Genomic DNA, 19,628 nt, shown 5'->3' with positions numbered 1-19,628 from the left:
TTATTAAACTGGAATGCCATATCTACCCCATGTTCTATGTTTGGGCCTGAGAGTATAAGAGGTCTACAGTTAAGCGAATGCTGTGTGTACATGATAAATATATCATGCAGACTTATTCCTCTTAATTCTTCAGGTCCACGATGGTCCAGGAGAGTCCTCACCACTGTTGACCAAAGTGTGTGGCTTCTCCTTGCCTGATCCCATTTACTCCACACAAAATGTAATCTACGTTCGTTTCAGATCAGACATAAGCAGCAATCATAGAGGCTTCAAAGCTGAATTCTCAGAAGGTCAGTCACAATACAGCATGAGAATTTCATACGGCCTCAGATCCATATCAGATTCAGATTATATGGCAACTCTTTTTTACTTTTCTTTACAGCATGTGGATCCACCATCATGGCTGATGATGTGGGAGGTGCTATTGCCTCTCCTAACTATCCTTACTCATACCCCAACAATCAGAACTGCAGTTGGATCATTATTGCTCAGGACCCATGTGCGTGAGCCAAACCCAACTCACTGCTTTTAGTTTTCTGTCATTTGTGTTCAGTTCTTTTAAAATTATAATTTAAATGTGTATTTTTATCTCATCCATGAACAGTCAATCATGTGACATTGTCCTTCATTGACTTTGAATTGGAGATGTTGAACAGCGACTGCTCCCATGATGCAGTAGAGATTTTAGATGGTGACAACAATTGGGCTCCTTCCGTTGGTAATTACATTCTCTCCCTTATCCTCAGCTCTAGTACTGTATATTTAGCTGGCCAAGACAGTAAAATCAGCTACTGTAATTTAAACTTTGTAACATTTATGTTTTATTTGTTTTTTTCAGGTCGCTACTGTGGCAGTGAAGTTCCTCATCCAGTCACTTCATTCAGCAATGCACTGGTGGTGAACTTTGTGTCTGACTCTTCTGTAACCAGGAAAGGCTTCAGGGCAACATACATGGCCTCCACCTCAGGTGAACTTTTAAGACGTCATCCAGTTCAAGTTTAAATACTTGCGTTAAATAATCAAATGGATTATAGGGGGAATTCCACAGATTTTTTAAAGGGACGGGTTTAATGTCCATAACAGAAATATAGCTATTTTATTAGTTCTCCAAAAGGAACTACTGAACCGTCATGATTTTTATGTGTCTGAGTTTTTATATGAAATTATGATTATTGTAAAATTAACTAAAAGTGGTGAATCTGAGAAAAATAGTTTTTCATTGGGTTCTTCTTTTCTTTACAACATCTTTATGTATGTTCTTCTTCATCCTGTGTGTATTTTTAAAAGTATTTTAAGCCGAAACATTATCTCAGATATATCATAAAAACAACAATTTCAGACAGCATATAACCATTTCATTTTATTGCTTTCTGCATGGTAGCTTTTTAAGTTGTCAACGCTTTTGACTCTGTAGGATTCTCTAGATTGGAGTATCAAATCTTTCTGGATGACTATGTCTAGTGATTTAATCATTTAATTATGCAGAAATAAAAAAAAAACAAAAAAAAAAAAAACTACTTTAACTTACTGCCTGCTTTCCTCAGGCTGTGGAGGTAACCTACATATGCAGTCTGGGGCCTTCAACAGTCCTAACTACCCAGATGCCTACCCACCTAACATTGAGTGTGTTTGGACCATCATTAGTTCCCCTGGAAACCGCCTACAGCTCTCCTTCGTGTAAGCATCTACCCAGTATTATCTCTTCTCACTTGTAATTAAACCCATCTATGTAATGGGTGAGTCAGTGTTCTACTCTCCCTTACTGTTTTTTCCCCTCATTTTGTCCACTATAATACAGTTTGTTTGAGCTGCAGCAGAGTACAGACTGTAATAATGACTATCTAGAAATCCGTGAGGGGAACTCTACAGGTGCTCTGGTTGGTCGTTTTTGTGGCAACTCCCTTCCGTCTAATTACACCTCTCTCATCGGTCATGTGCTCTGGGTCAAGTTTGTCTCAGACTCCACTGTCAGTGGATCTGGCTTCAGGGCCACATTCTCCCACTGTAAGTGTAAACACAAACGCTTTTTAGGCGGTATTAATTATTATGATATTTTTCATAATTATTAACTTCAATTAACTCACATTACAGGTCTTTTAAGCTCATAGTGTTTTTACTCACTGTTCTGTTGTTCATATCCTCTCTATATCCAGTGTTTGGAAATGAAATCACAGGTACCTCTGGACAAATTGCTTCACCCCTATATCCACGCACATACCCAGAAAATGCAGACTATCGCTGGACGATCACAGTCAGTGGAGACTCCTACATTCAGATCCGTTTCCTGGATATTGATATAGAGGACTTGTATGACTGCTACTATGACCAGCTCAAGGTTTGGACCACTCTGTAAATTTGGGTTTTCATAAACTTATAGTGGTGCTGGGATATTAAGGTTTTGCACAAAAATGTAATAACTAACAAATGAATCAAGCATACAATCATCATATATATATATATATGTATTCACACCTTTTCCATGTATCTGTGGGTTCACTGCCTGTTCTTTTTTAGATATTTGATGGGCCCAATGTTCATGCATTACCCCTGGGAGTTTTCTGTGGGCTGCTTTTGCCTGGACCTGTAAGAAGCTCTAGCAGCACCATGACCTTGGAGTTCAAATCAGACTCTGTGATTGGGGGAAGAGGTTTTCTTGTTGAGTGGACAGCCATCCAGAGCTCTGGTCCTCTGCCCACCATACCACCAGGTTAGGTCACCCACTGTTGTGAAAGAATTCCATAAGCAAGAAGGATGGCTATTCTGCTGTATTGTACTCAATGTGCAAAGGCATCTATTTAAAAGTTTTCTTTATTAGGTGCTTGTGGAGGGGCTCTTGTGACTGAGGACACACCCAGATTCCTCTTCTCTCCTGGCTGGCCTAATGATTATGAGCCAAACATAGATTGCACATGGGTAATCCGCTCACCTGACTCCACTGTGGAGCTCAACCTGCTGTATATGGACATTGAGGATGAAGCCTCCTGTTTGTATGACAGTTTAGTCATCAGGGATGGTGAGATTTAAGGCTTTCATACTTTTATATTATAATTGGTTGGATGAACATTTAGGTGCAAATGCATTTATTGAAATATGAATTTTTCTGAATTACCAATAGAATAAAACATACTTTTTTAATATACACAGTAATACACAGTCATATCAGATTATTATGTCCACTCACTGTCCACTCTATTAGACACTTCTACCTAGTTGGTCCACCAAGTCAGAGACAGAAGCTCATCTATTGTCATTGTCATTTAGTCCTTCATCAGTTGTCACAAGATGCTGTTGGCTGGATATTTCTGGTTGCTGGACCATTCCTAGCCCAGCAGTGATGCTGAGGTGTTTAAAAACTCCAGCAGCACTGCTGTGTCTAATCCACTTGTACCAGCTCAACACACACTAAACATGTCTGTCACTGCATTGCTGAGAATGACCCACCACCCAAATAACATCTGCTCTGTGGTGGTCCTGTGTGGACCTGACTATTGAAAAACAGGGTGAAAGGAGGCTAAAAAAATATATGGAGAAACAGATGGACTATGGTCTGGAATTGTAGAACTACAAAGTGCTACTAACCAGGGATGCTCATGATATTCTGATAGGACTGTGTACATTATGTTATATACATTTTCTTAGATATGCATCTTTGATATATACAGTGATAAAATCAATAGAACATATATACTTAAATTATACTTTTGTTGAGTGCCTTTCCAGAATATAAGCTATGTTCCTTATTTTCCCAGGTGAGACTAACCTGTCCCCAGAGCTGGCGAAGCTGTGTGGTCGTGAGCTGCCTGGTTCCCTTCATTCTACGGGTGACTCCATGTTCCTGCGCTTCCGCTCAGATTACAGCATCAACGGTCATGGCTTCAATGCATCCTACTCTAAAGGTGAGCTCCCAAAACCATGATCTTTTCAGTGACAATATGTTAACTGTACATGTCAGTGAATGTGACCTGATTATCTGTGTTTGTCAGGTTGTGGTGGCCTGCTCCATACAGATAGAGGAGTACTGAGCTCCCCTAACTACCCCCAGAATTACAAGCCTAATCTGGATTGCAGCTGGCATGTAATGGTGACCTCTGGCTATAGAGTCTCTGTTTCATTCCTAAGTCCGTTCCAGGTACAAGGTTATGGCACTGTCTGCAGCTCTGGAGACTATGTGGAGGTAAGGCCTTGTTCAGCCATGATATACCAGGGTCTGATAGACAAGAGACAGACAGACAGCTTGTCTTTATGCCTCTTCAATCGGTTTGAATGTTGCAATCCTTCTTTAGTTGAGGAATGGGCCGGACAATGATGCGCCATCTCTAGGTGGACGTCTGTGTGGATCCAACCCCCCTGCAGTTACACAGACCACTGACAACAATCTTCATGTGCGGTTTGTCTCAGATGGTTCAAATGAGGGCAATGGCTTCAAACTGATATTTGAAGCCCACAGTACTGGTAAGTATTTACACTATTATCATTATTATTAATATTATTAATAATATTATTAGTAGTAGTAGTCATATTGTAGTAGAAGTAGTAGAAGTTATTTTATTTACCACGATTCATAGTTTAAGTTCTTCACTTCTTCACAAAAATTAACACGGGGAAAAAGAAAAACAGAGATCTGCATATTTGCAAATACATAGTTACTAAATAAGTGTTACATAACCTATAATATTAATATTCAAATTATTCAACAAAACTATGACGATACTCGTTTAATAAGTGGGTGTATTTGTACAGCTTGCGGAGGGACCATTGAGTTGAAAGATGGAGATGCACCAGGCTACATTACATCACCCAATTATCCATCTAACTACCCTCAGAACATAGACTGTGTGTGGATTATCATGGTGCCCAATGGAGAGTCTGTCCAACTGGATTTTGAGGATTTCTACATTGAGCCGAACACTCAGTATGGGTCATATATTTTGGTTGTGCATTTAAAATAACCTAATTATATTGTTTTGGTGCATTGTGCTTGACAAATCTTGTAATACTCTTCTCTTCCAGGTGTAGCTATGATTACCTGGAAATACGTAATGGTGTCAATTCAGATGCAGACCTGCTTGCAAAGCTCTGTGGCAATACCCGACCATCTACACAACACTCTACTGCATCTGCTATGTACCTTCGCTTCCGCACTGATCACAGTGTTACACACATTGGTTTTAAGGCCAAGTATTCCATAGGTAAGTTCAAACCAGTGCCCCAGTAGAGACACTCAGAGATGTGTAACTTGACTTGCTCATTCAGTTTGCAAATGTGTAATCTAAACAGCCACATGCGGTGGAACATACATTGGCCAGAGCGGTACCATTAGAAGCCCAGGATACCCAGACTCAAATTACCCAGACAGCTCCAACTGTGAGTGGTACCTGGAAGGACCAACTGGGCATTACCTGACCCTCAGCTATTCAGCCTTTAACCTGCAGAGCTCTACTGACTGCGCCAATGATTATGTAGAAATCCGCGAGTACAATGCCTCTGGTAAGACACACAGAACTTACAGTACCAGGCATCAGAACTTTTGGTTTGTTTTTACAAGATAATAAATCAAGGCTTAACTGTCTTCAGGCCGCTTGCTTGGAAAGCACTGTGGAAGCAGCCTGCCTGCACCTGTAGACACAGGAGACAGTTTTGCATATGTGAAGTTTGTCTCTGACAGTAGTGGAAATGCAGCAGGATTTAGCCTGTCATATGAAGCCAGCATAGAAGGTAGGTGGAACTGCAAAAAGAATCATCCATGAGAGATTCCACTGTTGGTTTCAGAAGTTTTTCTTCATATCATCATCTTTGTTTCTTCTCTTAAAGAATGTGGAGGGGATCTAAATGCTCAGACTGGAACCATTTCATCACCAAACTACCCTAATCTTTACCCTCACAATCGGGTATGTCGGTGGAGAATCACTGTGCCTCAGGGCCGAAGGGTCACCCTCACCTTTAATGACCTTCGACTGGAGGATCATGGCAGCTGCTATTATGATTATGTGGAGGTGAGGACAATGCTGATGTTGGCTGTTCTAATCTTGACCTCAACATAACAGATCTTCATTAAATCCAACAAATAATGCAGACCCAAGTAAAATGCATCATCTGTCCTGGCTGCTGATCTGCATGATGGTCAACATGTGAATATCAATAATTTGTTTATCTGATAACATTATTCTTAGGTCATCAATGGGCTGGTGTCCAACGCCCCTGTTCTGCAGCGCTTCTGTGGCTCTGTACCTGCAGGCACACAGATCAAATCTTCTGGCAACACTATGACCGTTGTTTTCTCCACTGATTCCTCTGTGTCCAATGGTGGATTTACTGCAGTCTACTCCTCAGATGAGGCAGCAGGTGAGAGAAGTTCCACAGACTGTGAGAATGTCAGGATACAGAATGATTATTATGTTAATTTAATGAGTATTGAGTGTTTATGATAGAGCATCCAAAACTGACAAGCCACTTATGGTGAACCTTATTCTATTTTTTTTTCTACAGTATGTGGAGGAGTCCTTGACACCCCAGGAAACTTCACATCACCTGACTATGGCATTGGAAACTACAGCAACAGTCTGAACTGCGAGTGGTTGATTCAGAATTCTAATCAAGTGAACTCTTCCATTGTAGTGATTATAAGCGACTTGCATCTGGAGCACCACCAGACCTGTGAATGGGATTACCTAGAGTTCAGACTTGGTGAGTGCAATGGATATGCAACATTGAATAAAATTTTCTGTTTTCATGTCATAATACATACTGTATACTATGTTGTTTGTCTTTTTGTTTATATTGATCTTATTTTATTTAAATAAAATAAATAAAAACAAGTCACTTTCTAAAGACTGGGGATTCCACATTCCTTTCTAGGTGATGAGAACGCTGAATTACTTGCTCGTTTTTGTGGTCAGAGCCTTCCAGAAGTTCCCATTGTGGTGTCCACTCCTCAACTTTGGGTTCATTTCCGATCTGATGAAGCTATTGTTGACTTGGGATTCAAAGTTACATATTACTTCTCAGGTGACTTAATTTTCTGAACATTGGAAATAAATAATTTGAGATTTGATACATTTATTGAGAAATTAATTTGAACTGAACTATTGTACCATTTAGATTGCGGAGGCACCCAGACTGGTGAAGGAGGAGCCATTTCCAGCCCTGGTTTCCCAGATAACTACCCATCCCCAAGTCGCTGTGCCTGGTTCTTAGAGGCTCCAGAAGGCCATACCATCACTGTAAGCGTATACTGAAACTTAACACTTCAGATCTTGTGCAGCATTATCATACATTTTTGGCAGAACAGTTTTACACATTTTATTATATGGTGTTTGCTAATATCACATTCTCTCTTTGCCCAGCTAACATTCACATACTTTGAAGTAGAAGAACACAGCCAGTGTTCTTGGGACTCAGTTACGATCTTCAATGGAGCCTCTTCAGGCTCTCCTATAATTGGTCAGTACTGTGGTCATTCTTCCCCTGGTACAATCCAGTCAGGTTCCAATAAGCTAGTGGTGGTGTTCCTGGCTGACCACTCTGTGTCCAAAGGAGGATTTATGGCTACCTGGACAACAGACTCCTCAGGTATGGACTCATGAACAAAGTGTGTGCCGCATAAGTTTGCATAAAGCATTATGCAAATATATTTTAATTTAAGGCATCTTTTCTTTTTCCAGGATGTGGTGGGATTATACATGCTGACTCAGGGACCATCAAGTCCCCTAATTACCCTCAGAACTTCCCCTCTAATGTTGAATGTTCTTGGACTATCATTGCTCATGAAGGCAATCATTTGGAGATGGGTTTTGCTAGTGATTTTCAGATACCTGATTCCAGTGGGCACTGCCAGAGTAGTTACATCAAGGTACCAATTTGAATATTGTTGGCTTAATAGTATATATATATTTTTTATTTTGCTTGTCTTGCTCATTGTCTTCTTGTGCCTGTTTCTCAGGTGTGGTCTGGTAACAAAGCAGAGAATGATGCACTCTTGGCCACTGGGTGTGGCTCCACAGCTCCTTCTGCCATCATTGCTCCCTTCAATGTCATCACTGCCCGCTTCCAGTCCACTGAAACAGTTGGCAAAGGCTTCTCAGCATCCTACTTCACACGTGTGTTCCATAGGACTTCAATGTAGAGTTTACTGCACTCTCCCCCTTTGCCTCTTGTGTATCTGTAAAATTAGCATGTTTCTGCTCTTTTCTCTTACAGGCTGTGGAGCCAACTTCTCAGCCCCTGCTGGTCGTGTGGTATCTCCTAACTACCCAGATGTCTACCCTGCCAGTTCCAACTGTGATTACCTCATTGATGCTGGAGACCAGACTGTGATCTTCATCACCTTTAGTACTTTCCAATTAGAGGGTAGGTGTAAAATATTTCAATCTGGACCATCCTGGAATCATAAAAAAAAAAAAAAATGGCACCCTAACTAATTATGATATACATTTAGCAACCCCTTTAAACCCATATATTGCCTTTTTTTTTTTAGCTCATTCAACATGTCTTTATGATGGAGTAAAGATCTACAGTGGCACTTCTGCGACTGGAAATCCTATTGCCACTCTGTGTGGCAACACTATCCCAGGCCCCTTTACCACTTTTGGCCCCATGCTAATCAATTTCTACTCTGACATTATCATCAATGACAACGGCTTCCTAGCTGAATACACTGCCATCCGTAAGTATTACGTAGCATAACCTGTTATATACTGTTGCCCACCAACGGTCCAGTGTTATCAGGAACATCCAATCAAGCTTATAAGGATTTCATGTATAGTGGAGTGAAACTAAGCAATAGATCATTACATTATTTGTCTCTCATTGGCATAAAATCACTGATAATGACAGAAGATTGGGTTGATCTGGCCTCCAGCACAATGTGTGGGCAGTTGGTACTCATGCCGGTATGCCTGTAGCTTTGGCAGTGTCCCTGGGTCTGGCCTGGATTGTTTACCAACGAGAGGAATGTTAGAGCCATCCATTGAGCCTAAAAGTATGGAATGAATGGAATGAAGGGACTCTGCGCTTTTCAAACAATTAGAGGGGATTTGGGACAGGGCCCCAAATGCCAGGAATATGCATATATGCAGGGGGATTCTGCAATAGATTCCTCTGTGGTCAGACACATGCACACAGGCACTCACACACACACATAAACAAGAACAACTGTGATTGGCTGAATAGTTTGTGCTGAACGAGAGGCCAAGTCAGTTTAAGGTTGTCTAATGTCTGACCTCTGTATTAGTCAGTATTTTTGACCTATGCAATTGCTACCATGCAGCAAATTGACATATACCGAATATAACCTTCCCTGTATAAACATGGTACCATGGCAAAAGCTGGTGTAGTCTAGTAGTTCTTACAGTAGTAGTTAAACAGTTACTGAGTTTCATAGGGATTTAAAAGCGGCCACCTGTAGTTTTTGAAATGAGTAGTAAATGTAGGTCATTTTGAGTGTGTAATGATGCTACTGTTTGGTTTACAGCATGTGGAGGTGTGTTTAATGGCACTTCAGGGTCGGTTAGCAGTCCTACTCATTCCATTGGCAACTACCACCACAACATAAACTGCACCTATCACATCGTTGTGAACGACAATCGCATCGTCGATCTTAAGTGAGTCTGAGACTTTTAACTTCATCACAGTTTGTCAATTTTGCAATCCCTTCTCAGTCCACCAATGTACCAATGTTTAAAGCAGCATTATGTGAGAAATTGTATTTTTTGCTCATGGGCTCCTCCCACAGTTGTGGGGTGTATTTCAGTTTTACACCACTATCGTAAATACACATCATGCTTAAAGCTCCCTCTTTTTGGTACACATGCATTTGGTAACAAGCTGAGACATACAGAACCAGCATGGAAAGATTGACGCTATGGTACAGGATTTTACAGGATTCTTTTCAGGACTCTTCTTATGCAACGTTACCCAGTTCTTTTGAGAGATCCCGTACATGCTTCACTAAAGTTACATACTTTAGCACAATAGCTGCATTCTGTCCCGGAGTGACAATGACAGAAATGCTCTTCTCTCTAGTACAAGTCAATGTACCATTATTATGATTTTAAAGCTGTCTTTAAGGTACATTTTAAGGTAAATTTGCTAAATAAACATTGGGTATTTCTCTTGTATGTCAAGAGTACTGCCCTGTCTCTAAAGCTCTGAAGTTCTTTTTGTCCTTTCATGTCCTTCATGTCACATTAGTGCCTTAACTTGCACTGTTGTTTTAGCTAAACACTGAAAGGATGTATAGTTACAAGCCTTCTCCTGTTCCATCCTCCATCTTCTGTTCCTGCAGCGGGACACCCTGCTGTGCAATGAAAAAGCCATGCTGGGATTTTCCATCTGCTTCCCTTGCAGGTGCTAGACCCTTTGCTGAACCAACTTTGCAGAGACAATATGCATTGTGTCCGTGTAATAAAGGAAGTGTTTCCTTTTCACATCAGTTCAAAATATTCCTTTAGGGACCAGTTCAATATGAAGGTGGTGATGTACATCGGAGGTAGATTTTACAGACCACTGTGCATTACTCCACTATTAATACTGTTCATCTTGCTCCTTGCTTATCTAGATTCAACAGTTTCCACCTTGAGGCCTCTTCCACCTGTGCTTTTGACTATGTGGCTGTGTATGATGGTCCAAACACCCTGGCACCCCTCCTCGGAAAGTACTGTGGCACCGTGCTTCCACCAACACTCAAGTCTTCAACCAATCAGATATTTATTGTGTTTAAAACAGATTCATCAGTGGGTGGTGAAGGTTGGAGGGCAACCTACAGAGAAACATTAGGTATGTTTGTTTGTTCTTACAGAAGCTTATCAGTATTTCTGAGAAAACACTGCACTGACCTTCTGCAATACAAAGCTATTTATCATCATTACATTTACTTACATGCATCACACTGAGAAATTTAGATCTTCGGGGTCCCTTTTCTCAGTCCTAATTAGTTCCCTAATCTGCTCTGCAGTAGAAGAGGCATGCGGGCATATTTGTTGGGTGAGTCATCCTGAAGCATTACAAAAGAGATTGAGTATGGAAGGGCAAAATTGGGGTGTTCAGAGGGCACTAGCCTCCTGCCTCAGAACAGCTTTTGTCTTTCTAACTGCCCAGTGTGCCAGTCTCTTTAAAAGAATCAGAGCACGATGGGAAGAAGTAGACTTTAAGAATTGGCCTGGATGGCGCTCTTTCAGTTTGTTCTTGTGAAGGAGGAGAAAACATGCTGGCTGCGCTTTGCCTCTGGTCTCCACGGCCAGGCACGTCCAGCGTAGCCCTTTGATTACAATTGAGCACATTCACACCAGTCTGTCTGAGAGCTGTCTCAAAATATGGAAATTAAAGCCCAGCTGTCTTCAGGCGTCAGTGGTCAAAGTGCAGAAATAAAAGGGCATGATTGTTATTGTATGCTTGTTCTCTTTGTTTAACATTTGTAACTTTTTTATTTTTTGCATAGGCAAAAAGAAAAACAAACAACAGCAGTTATACAGCCATTAACTTTCATTTATGAAAAATCAAACTCAGTGTGTCTGTTTTTCCTTCTTTTTCATTCTCCAGCTGAGATTCCTCCATTTTTCCCATGGTTTAGGAATTTTACTCCCTTAGGAATGGCTGGTTTTAGCACTGAGTGGAATGAGTAACATTTAGAGCAGAAGAGGTTCTGTAACATGAGGGAACTGCTGGAAATTCTGTAAATGCATGTAATACTAATTGTCATATAACATATTTACAGTTACTAGGATTAGTAATGAGTAAAGCATGCTGCATATTCATCAATGGGCTAACTGGAATTGGTGGTTTGGTGGCTGATTACTGCCACCTGCTGTTTATTTGTACATCCTAGCAAGGACAGCACCCTTAGGCCTGAATAATTCACTTTATCCCACTTTTCTTCTCCATTGCTCATGCAGGACCTCAGCAGGGCTGTGGAGGTTACCTCACTGATTCTTCAGGGATGTTTGGGTCTCCTGACATTGACTATAATGGAAAGTATGAGCCTTACATGGACTGCTTGTGGACCATTAGCGCTTCTGCCAACAAAGCAGTCAACCTCACTTTCACCACATTTGAGCTGGAAGGAAGCACTGGCTCTGAGTGCCGTTATGATTATGTAAAGGTAGGGGTTTAATTAGTCATATATATATATATATAATTTTCATGCTTACTGAGGATATCCTCAGTATCTATCTCTAAATTTCTCGACTTCCCTTAGGTCTTTGATGGTGACAGTGAGAATTTCCCACTTGTTGGAACATTCTGTGGAAATGGATTGCCTGCCCCCTATGTGTCAGCCAGTAACTTCCTGACAGTGCACTTTGTTTCTGATGGCTCAGTGTCTTTTAGAGGCTTTAATGCCACCTACAGTGCAGTTGACAGTAAGACAGCCTCCATTTCTACATGATTATTGTCCACTATTATTTCTGAGTGCATATTAAAGCTATGTTAAATGTTAATTATTTTTGGACAATGTTGCAACTAGTGAACTTTAGTACATCACATATATAACATTTTATATTATATTATGGTTTTAATCATTTTTAATACTCTTTAATCGAAGATGCTGATGCAGTAGTAGCTCAATGCCAAGTCGCTAACAATAGATCTTCACATCTGCACAGGACTTTGTGGAGGAACATTTAATGCTACATCTACACCTCAGACCATCACTTCTCCACTGTACCCCAACGCATACCCTGCCTTCACCTCCTGCCGCTGGGTCCTGGATGCTCCAGCACAGGAGGCAGTGAAAGTCGTGGTTCAGCAGTTCCATCTGCAACCCAGCCAGAGCTGCTCTAGTAACTTCCTAGAGATGAAAGACTGGCCTTTGGTGAGACGAATATACCATTTAGTTCAGGCCTTGTTTACCAGAGACAAAAATATGATATTTTTCCATATTGTTAAACCTCTTAATATTCTGACTTACTTTTGTGTTTAAAAGCAGAGTGTTTTTTTCTGACTTGTGTATTGTGTGCTTTAGGGAGACTATGGGCAGGCACATAAGTTCTGTGGTTCGGACTCCCGCATCCCTGACTTTTACAGCTATGACCGTACCATGCACCTCACTTTCCAGTCTGACACCTTCGTTACTGGAAATGGCTTCAGTCTGACCTACGAGGTGGCAGGTATGCCGCCAAAGTTGGTTTCTTCATATCTCTAGAGCAAATAATACTAGTAACAGTATATCACAACAACAATAATGTTTCTGTATTTGGTTTATTTGAATAATCCTGAGTCTATTTGTGTATGTAATCTTTAGGATGCAGCAGGGTATATGAGCAGGATTATGGTTACCTGAAGAGCCCAGGCTGGCCTGCAACTTATCCCCATAATGTGGACTGCATTATTGTCCTCCGTGCACCTCAGAACAGCTCCATTTCTCTATTCTTCGACAGCTTTGACCTGGAGTCTCACCCCTCATGCAGCTATGACTTCTTGGAGGTAAGATTGAACTGGCAAGAGATTTGTCACATAACAAACATGGTTTAATAACAGTTTAGATTGGAATCATGTAGTATTCTGAGTGTTGGTGTGGTGATGCTACATAAAGCATATTCAAATGATCAGAACTATGTTTAAAGGAATAGAGTGTTAGCTGCAGTTCTGGTGTCTAGTCATGTTTTCATCTTTGTATCAGGTAAGGAATGGTAGCACAGCCTCGGCTCCTCTGCTGGGGAAGTACTGTGGGAGCACGCTGCCCAGTCCTATCTTTCCCAGAATCAACGAGCTGTACCTGCACTTCCAGAGTGATTTCTCTGCTGCCCGTGATGGCTTTGAGATCACCTGGACCTCCTCCCCACAGGGTGAGTACATACTGAGAAACTGATCAACATGATTGATAATTGAGTATTTGAGGATTTTCTTTTCCTCCCTCAAATGTAGTTGATCACCCATGACATGTTTGGTATCCAGGGTCTGTATGTTTATTTTGCACTACACTGTTAAAAATAAAGAAGCTACAAAGTATTCTTTGAGCAATGCTATAGAACTTTAAAACCATTTTTGTGAAAGATATGTAAAAAAAAGTGAATGTAAAGGCTCTTTACCAATGTAATAAATGTTCTTCTCACTCACATCGCTTTTAAAAACTGGTTTTATATGAAACCAAAACATAATTCTTCTGTGGCATCACTCAAAGAACCAAGAGTGTATATCTAGGAGGCTAAACAGGTATCATGCAAACAGTATGACTAAATGGAGCTATGTGTTTTTTGACAATGTATAACATAACTGTTATCTATGAAAATGGACATAACTATGCATAAATTTCAGGATTCAAGATGGATATAACTTTTTTTCCCCTCTTTCTCTTCAGGTTGTGGTGGTACATTGTATGGAGACCATGGCTCCTTTTCAAGCCCAGACTTCCCTGGTACCTATGCCAATGGTACTCACTGTGAGTGGGATATTAGGGCCCCAAGTGGAAGAGTGGTAACAGTCACATTCAACCAGATCAGCATAGATGACCCTGGAGACTGCCAGAACAACTATCTGAAACTTTATGATGGACCAGATGCCAGCTCTGCTCCTGTTGGGCCATACTGTGGAGCGGTAGGAAACAGTTTCTTAAAGAATAAATAAACAACTGAATAGTTAACTGAATACATACTTTGGATCTCAGGCAGCCCCTGGGTGCATTTCCCCCTATTTCTCTCTCTCTCTCTCTCTCTCTCTCCATGCATATATTCAGGACAGGCAGACAGTCTGACTCATTGACTGTCTCTCTGTCAAACAGAAAATACGCAAACTGACTGAGTTGTTATTAAAGTGAGGAAAGGAGGTCTGGATGAACTGCTGGGTCCTGCCTATTAAAGGGTTTAGGATTATTAGCTGATAACTGCATTTGTCTTTCAGACATACAGTGCAGTGTGGTTATAATGTTTTTTCTATTTTTTCCTGCCCTGTAGGAGACAAATATAGCCCCATTCAGAGCCTCGTCACATCGTGTCTTCATTGTGTTCCACGCCCAGTCTGTTGTGTTGCCATCTGGATTTAGGCTCACGTGGAGTAGCTGAAGACAAGCTGGAAAACACAAACATGAACATCCATACCCCCTTACATACATACAAACACACACTTAGATATAAGTTTACAGACCTTAGATTCTCAATCATGTAAACAATATTATTGTGTGCAATGTTCACCAATTAATTTAATATAAATACTTGGATTTCTTTGTTGGATCAGCACATCGATTCATAGGTTTTTAAAGGATTGATAATATGTATATGATATTTTTTTGGAAAATAAAGATATTGTTTACTGTACTGTTGCAGTGATTGTGAGCGTGCCTAAATTGTTTAAAGATTGCTCTTTTATTTTTGCACAGACAGTGTATGTAGTTTGTAAAAGACAGGCTGAGTGGTGCATTTGCTGGTTAGTTAAGTATGATTAGACATACAGTAGGCCAAATGGAGAAACAGCAGGAGAATAACTGCAGTAAACGTTGTTCTGAAAGGCACTTTATTTGCATTTACTTGCCAAAAATTGGGTGAGCACTTGGTTCATGCCAAAGCTCTTGTCAGAGTGGTTAATTTTCTGAGTTACTGGACTGGCTAATTTGGGCCTCTCTGACTGAAATCCTCGATGTGGTCGGCTTTTCTCCCTGGACACGTCAGCTTAGCTGACACCCCTGACAGCTCAGCCGTCGACCCATCACGTTCTACCCATCAATGAACGAGGGAGTGAAAGAAGGGAATGGAATAAAGGAGAGAGATAAACGCAGTGAGATCCAGATGGATAACGACAGCGATAAAATGCCTGAGACAGCTTGGAAGGCTATGTAGAATTATGTTGGTGCACAATCTGTAAAATTCATACTGTTTTCTATATGAGTTTATCTTACAAGGTGTACAGAGAGGTTCTGGATTTGGTGTCTGTGATAATATGTAACATTTCTGACAAGTTACAAAGCTCTAAGATTGTACCATGCCAAGGACCGCTGCAGTTAGTGGTCGTTAAGGTGTGTTTTTATGTCAACTTGGACAGTCAAAGTTCCTGAGAAATTCTCAATGTCTAAATTCAGGTTAATGACTTTGAGAATGGGAAGAAAAAGTACATGAAGCATTGAATTCTCACTGTAAATGGATGTAGCCTGTTCTTCAACATATTCTGAAATGCATGTTTGCTCAAACAGAACTGAACATAGCTTCTACTAAATGTACTGTAAATAAGTCCCGTAAATCAACGGTCAGGAACAGTAGGCCAAACATGAGGCACACATGAACACATTAATTCTATGTATGTGCTAACAATAACAACAACCACATGATGCAGGGTCTTAAAGGGACAACAGCCTGAGCTGTTTTCAACAGGGTATCGATTTTTCATTGGCTGACTGAAATTGCTAAAGATTTTTTTTTCACATATGTAAACATGCACTGACATCCAAATCTCTCTCAGTGAAGCAAAGTTCACCCATCCTGTTGGCATCTGTTGCCACTTCACCACTCACCAAATATAATCAGGCCTAAAAATAGAGGCCACTGTTTTTCACCCCCTCTCTTTGTAATGATCAACCAAACACAGAGGGACAGAGACGAGACAGAGAGGACGGGAGATTAAACCCAGTGATCCAAGTCTGAAGTAATGCCAGCCAGGAGGCAGCTGTTTCCCATAGAGGAGAGGTGTCTTGGTTTACCTCTGCTCCATGTCAGGGTGCTTCATGCTAGAGGAGGAGACAGAGGAGTTTCAGGTTGCCACGGGCCCCCTTGTGCAGATATCAGGACGCTGGCCAAAGAATGTGTCTCCCGCGCAAGGTAAGCTTAAACAGGCACTCATGTTGAGCGAATGAGATTGAGTGCTAAACAACAGCTGTAGAAAAGCCACTTGCTCAATAAGGGATTCCCTTCTTGAAAATACAAACCCTGTAGGATTCAGGCTTGAAGTGGAGATTTACTTATTATATATTAGAGCACATTATTTATAACCATTTATCTTACCAGTTAGTGTTTTGTTTGTAAAAACATCAGATCACATTAGAACAGATTCATGGAAACCAATACAGTAATAATGAAGCAGAATTACACATTTTGAAGAAATGAGTTTGATATCTTGTGAGATAGTGTGGAGAACAAAGCTTGGTTGCTTGAGTTCTAATGGAGGTCCTCAGCCAGCTTGGAGTTCAAGTCTTTCACAACACAGAACACAATTACTAAACATAATTAGACACAGATTTACTAGGGGTTGGATGATAACTATACCACTACTACTAATATTAATATTAATACTAGACTCCCAATAGGAAAGCTTTGAAGTTTTCATGAGCAAGGTGATATATGTAATTACATTAATATATGTATTAATGTAATTTGTATTTATTCTAAAATCTCTCTCTCTCTCTCTCTCTCTCTCTCTCTCTCTCAGAAAAATGGCAACTGCTCAAAAAATGCAAATAAATTATTATAATAATCATAATGCAAAGATGTTATTATTCAAATGTAAACAACACAGTACTGATATTTCAACTTTGGGGGTATTCAAGAATCACTATGATGAAATAGCCTTGACTGCCAGTCACAGCTTTCATGTCTTGGCAGGCTCTCCACTAGTCTTTCACGTTGCTGTTGGATGACTTTATGCCATTCGAGGTCTGCAAATATTTTTTTATTTATTGATTGATTGATTGATTGATTGATTGATTTTTACAACCCCCCCCCCCTTCCAGTACGTAAGTAGGTACAAATGTAACACCTGAAACACCTATTAACATGTAATGCAGAAACTAAACTAAAATAAATACACCTGTATCACAGCTTCCACACAGAGTACAGATCCACACTGCTGTCTTATAACTTTGGAGCACATGTCTTTCAAACTTTCGATGAAAATAGCCTGAAAAGTCTATTTAAATACACCAATATTAAAACCGCGTTTACACTCGATGTGGCTGTGGACCCTTTCCCTTTCCCTTCCGCTGCTGCTGCTGCTGCTGATTGGCCGAAAATGTTTGTAAGTCCCAGAAAATCCTTCAGCGTCCGCTTGCAAGAAGAGGCCTTTTATGGAAACTGGAGAATGTCTAACAACTTCCGGTTGGGTGTGAAGCTGAACTGTCTCTCTTAGAAACAGCGAAAGATTGTTGTGCCCGAGGTCATATATATAGCTATATATATAGCTATATTTCTTTAGCCTGTCTTTTACACGTTCAGTCAGTTCAGTAAGGTAAATACAGCCTACTTTCGTCAGTCTGCTTCTTTTATTCTACTTAGCTTGTTAGCTAGCTAGCTAGCTTCCGTACTTGTAGTTGTAATTTAGCTAGCTAGCTGGCTAGCCGCTTCTATAGCTGTTACACTGTAGCAGCAGCAGCAGTCTCAGCCTCAGCCTCAGCCTCAGCCTCAGTCTCAGTCTCAGCCTCAGCCTCAGCAACATCAACACATTTCGTGTCTTTTTTCGCCTTTAGTCACTCAGTCTGCTTGTCTTTTAGAAAATGTCCAAGTCTCTGAAGAAGATAGTGGAGGAGAGCAGGGATAAAAGTCTCCCTGAGGTGGATATGTGCGACAGGGGGATATCCAACATGCTCGACGTTCCTGGATTATGTGAGTATCACACCTTTGGTGTCACCCCCAAGGATTCTCGTCAGGCTAAAAGTTTTTGGGGTGTTCCTGTAAGGTTTTAAATGCACAGTCTGATAGATGTACTGACCACAGACTTGTTTTAGGACACTTTTATGATTTCCCCTTTTTAACAGGGAAATGTTGTCCTCTCTACAGAGTCTACGTAGCACTAGCTAGTCCTCTTCAAAACCAGCTCTGTATCTCCAACTCAGCTTCATCTTTTCTAATCAGATGTACAGTATTACAGCTCTAGATATGCAAGGACAGTAAGTGACACGTCCAGTAATCAATTTCCTCAACGTCTGTTATCATTTTGTCTTGTAGTCACCTTGTCCAACATAACTCAACTTGTCCTGAGCCACAACAAGCTTGCAAGTAAGTACTTTATTTCACTGTTTATTTGACTAACGGTGGCATTGAAGAGTATTTTGAGTTAGCTGATGTCAGAGGTCCTGTGTTTGGTCTCTGATGTCAAGGAATAAGGCTCTTCGTTTATTTTTGAGTTGTGTTTGATGTGTTTTTGGGGAACCAGAAAGTGCATGAACTGACACTGCTTTTTTCCCAAACCACACTTTATATGGTTTGGAAAAAGTGCTACATGCAGTGTGTCGTGTTTAGGCCCTCGAAACAGCAATAGAGTGCTTGTTTAGCCCACTAGAGAGCAGCATTGGCCAAAGAGCAGTGATGAAGTCGGGGAGGTCAGTGTATTGAAAAGTGCCTGCACTCTGTACAAGGAGATTCATGTATGCCTTATAAGTTTGTGCTTGACAGGCATCTGCATCTACATTTATATTTATATATATATATATATATATATATATATATATATATATATATATGGTCTGCAATTGTAGATTTTCGACTGTTATCATGGAATAATTTTGAAAAAATCATTTTAAAGACCTATGCATGATCTTGATGTGGTGTTCTGTCTGTAAACTGTTGTACAGCCGAAGTCCACATAGTACTAGTTTTACTTAGCTGGTTAGTCTTTTACCCCAAAGCCTTGATGATAAGACTGCGTATTTGGTCTTATGTTTACTGTAAACGTTTGAGAAGGATTTGTTTGTTTGCACTGGAATCATGGTAATCTCCATGAAG

At 40.6% G+C, this 19,628-nt stretch overlaps 2 protein-coding genes across 2 annotated transcripts in view; both read left to right on the top strand.

The window, feature by feature from the left end:
• The window catches only part of cubn (cubilin (intrinsic factor-cobalamin receptor)), a 34,072-nt gene extending 19,007 nt beyond the window's left edge, over positions 1-15,065 (top strand). The window contains exons 31-66 of the mRNA XM_072678795.1: positions 134-290; positions 383-499; positions 605-718; positions 839-967; positions 1,545-1,677; positions 1,799-2,004; positions 2,154-2,335; positions 2,515-2,707; positions 2,816-3,013; positions 3,750-3,896; positions 3,984-4,174; positions 4,284-4,452; positions 4,741-4,912; positions 5,011-5,189; positions 5,278-5,487; positions 5,575-5,715; positions 5,812-5,993; positions 6,171-6,342; positions 6,487-6,684; positions 6,856-7,005; positions 7,099-7,220; positions 7,344-7,569; positions 7,662-7,849; positions 7,940-8,096; positions 8,197-8,346; positions 8,474-8,662; positions 9,470-9,599; positions 10,556-10,773; positions 11,889-12,094; positions 12,191-12,353; positions 12,597-12,805; positions 12,956-13,100; positions 13,235-13,416; positions 13,613-13,778; positions 14,291-14,526; positions 14,883-15,065. Of these exons, the coding sequence (XP_072534896.1) occupies positions 134-290; positions 383-499; positions 605-718; positions 839-967; positions 1,545-1,677; positions 1,799-2,004; positions 2,154-2,335; positions 2,515-2,707; positions 2,816-3,013; positions 3,750-3,896; positions 3,984-4,174; positions 4,284-4,452; positions 4,741-4,912; positions 5,011-5,189; positions 5,278-5,487; positions 5,575-5,715; positions 5,812-5,993; positions 6,171-6,342; positions 6,487-6,684; positions 6,856-7,005; positions 7,099-7,220; positions 7,344-7,569; positions 7,662-7,849; positions 7,940-8,096; positions 8,197-8,346; positions 8,474-8,662; positions 9,470-9,599; positions 10,556-10,773; positions 11,889-12,094; positions 12,191-12,353; positions 12,597-12,805; positions 12,956-13,100; positions 13,235-13,416; positions 13,613-13,778; positions 14,291-14,526; positions 14,883-14,990 (6,135 nt within the window). The 3' untranslated portion in view covers positions 14,991-15,065. The remainder of the gene's footprint in view (positions 1-133; positions 291-382; positions 500-604; positions 719-838; positions 968-1,544; positions 1,678-1,798; positions 2,005-2,153; positions 2,336-2,514; positions 2,708-2,815; positions 3,014-3,749; positions 3,897-3,983; positions 4,175-4,283; positions 4,453-4,740; positions 4,913-5,010; positions 5,190-5,277; positions 5,488-5,574; positions 5,716-5,811; positions 5,994-6,170; positions 6,343-6,486; positions 6,685-6,855; positions 7,006-7,098; positions 7,221-7,343; positions 7,570-7,661; positions 7,850-7,939; positions 8,097-8,196; positions 8,347-8,473; positions 8,663-9,469; positions 9,600-10,555; positions 10,774-11,888; positions 12,095-12,190; positions 12,354-12,596; positions 12,806-12,955; positions 13,101-13,234; positions 13,417-13,612; positions 13,779-14,290; positions 14,527-14,882) is intronic.
• Positions 15,066-18,006: 2,941 nt separating this feature from the next.
• Positions 18,007-19,628, top strand: part of rsu1 (Ras suppressor protein 1) — a 35,440-nt gene continuing 33,818 nt past the window's right edge. Inside the window, exons 1-3 of the mRNA XM_072679691.1 lie at positions 18,007-18,135; positions 18,398-18,509; positions 18,852-18,902. Coding sequence (XP_072535792.1) covers positions 18,401-18,509; positions 18,852-18,902 — 160 coding nt within the window. The 5' untranslated portion in view covers positions 18,007-18,135; positions 18,398-18,400. The remainder of the gene's footprint in view (positions 18,136-18,397; positions 18,510-18,851; positions 18,903-19,628) is intronic.

Source organism: Salminus brasiliensis, chromosome 5, assembly GCF_030463535.1.
Source record: "Salminus brasiliensis chromosome 5, fSalBra1.hap2, whole genome shotgun sequence".
NCBI lineage: Eukaryota > Metazoa > Chordata > Actinopteri > Characiformes > Bryconidae > Salminus > Salminus brasiliensis.
Note: the sequence above shows the minus strand (reverse complement) of the source record. Positions and strands in the feature narration are given on the sequence as shown.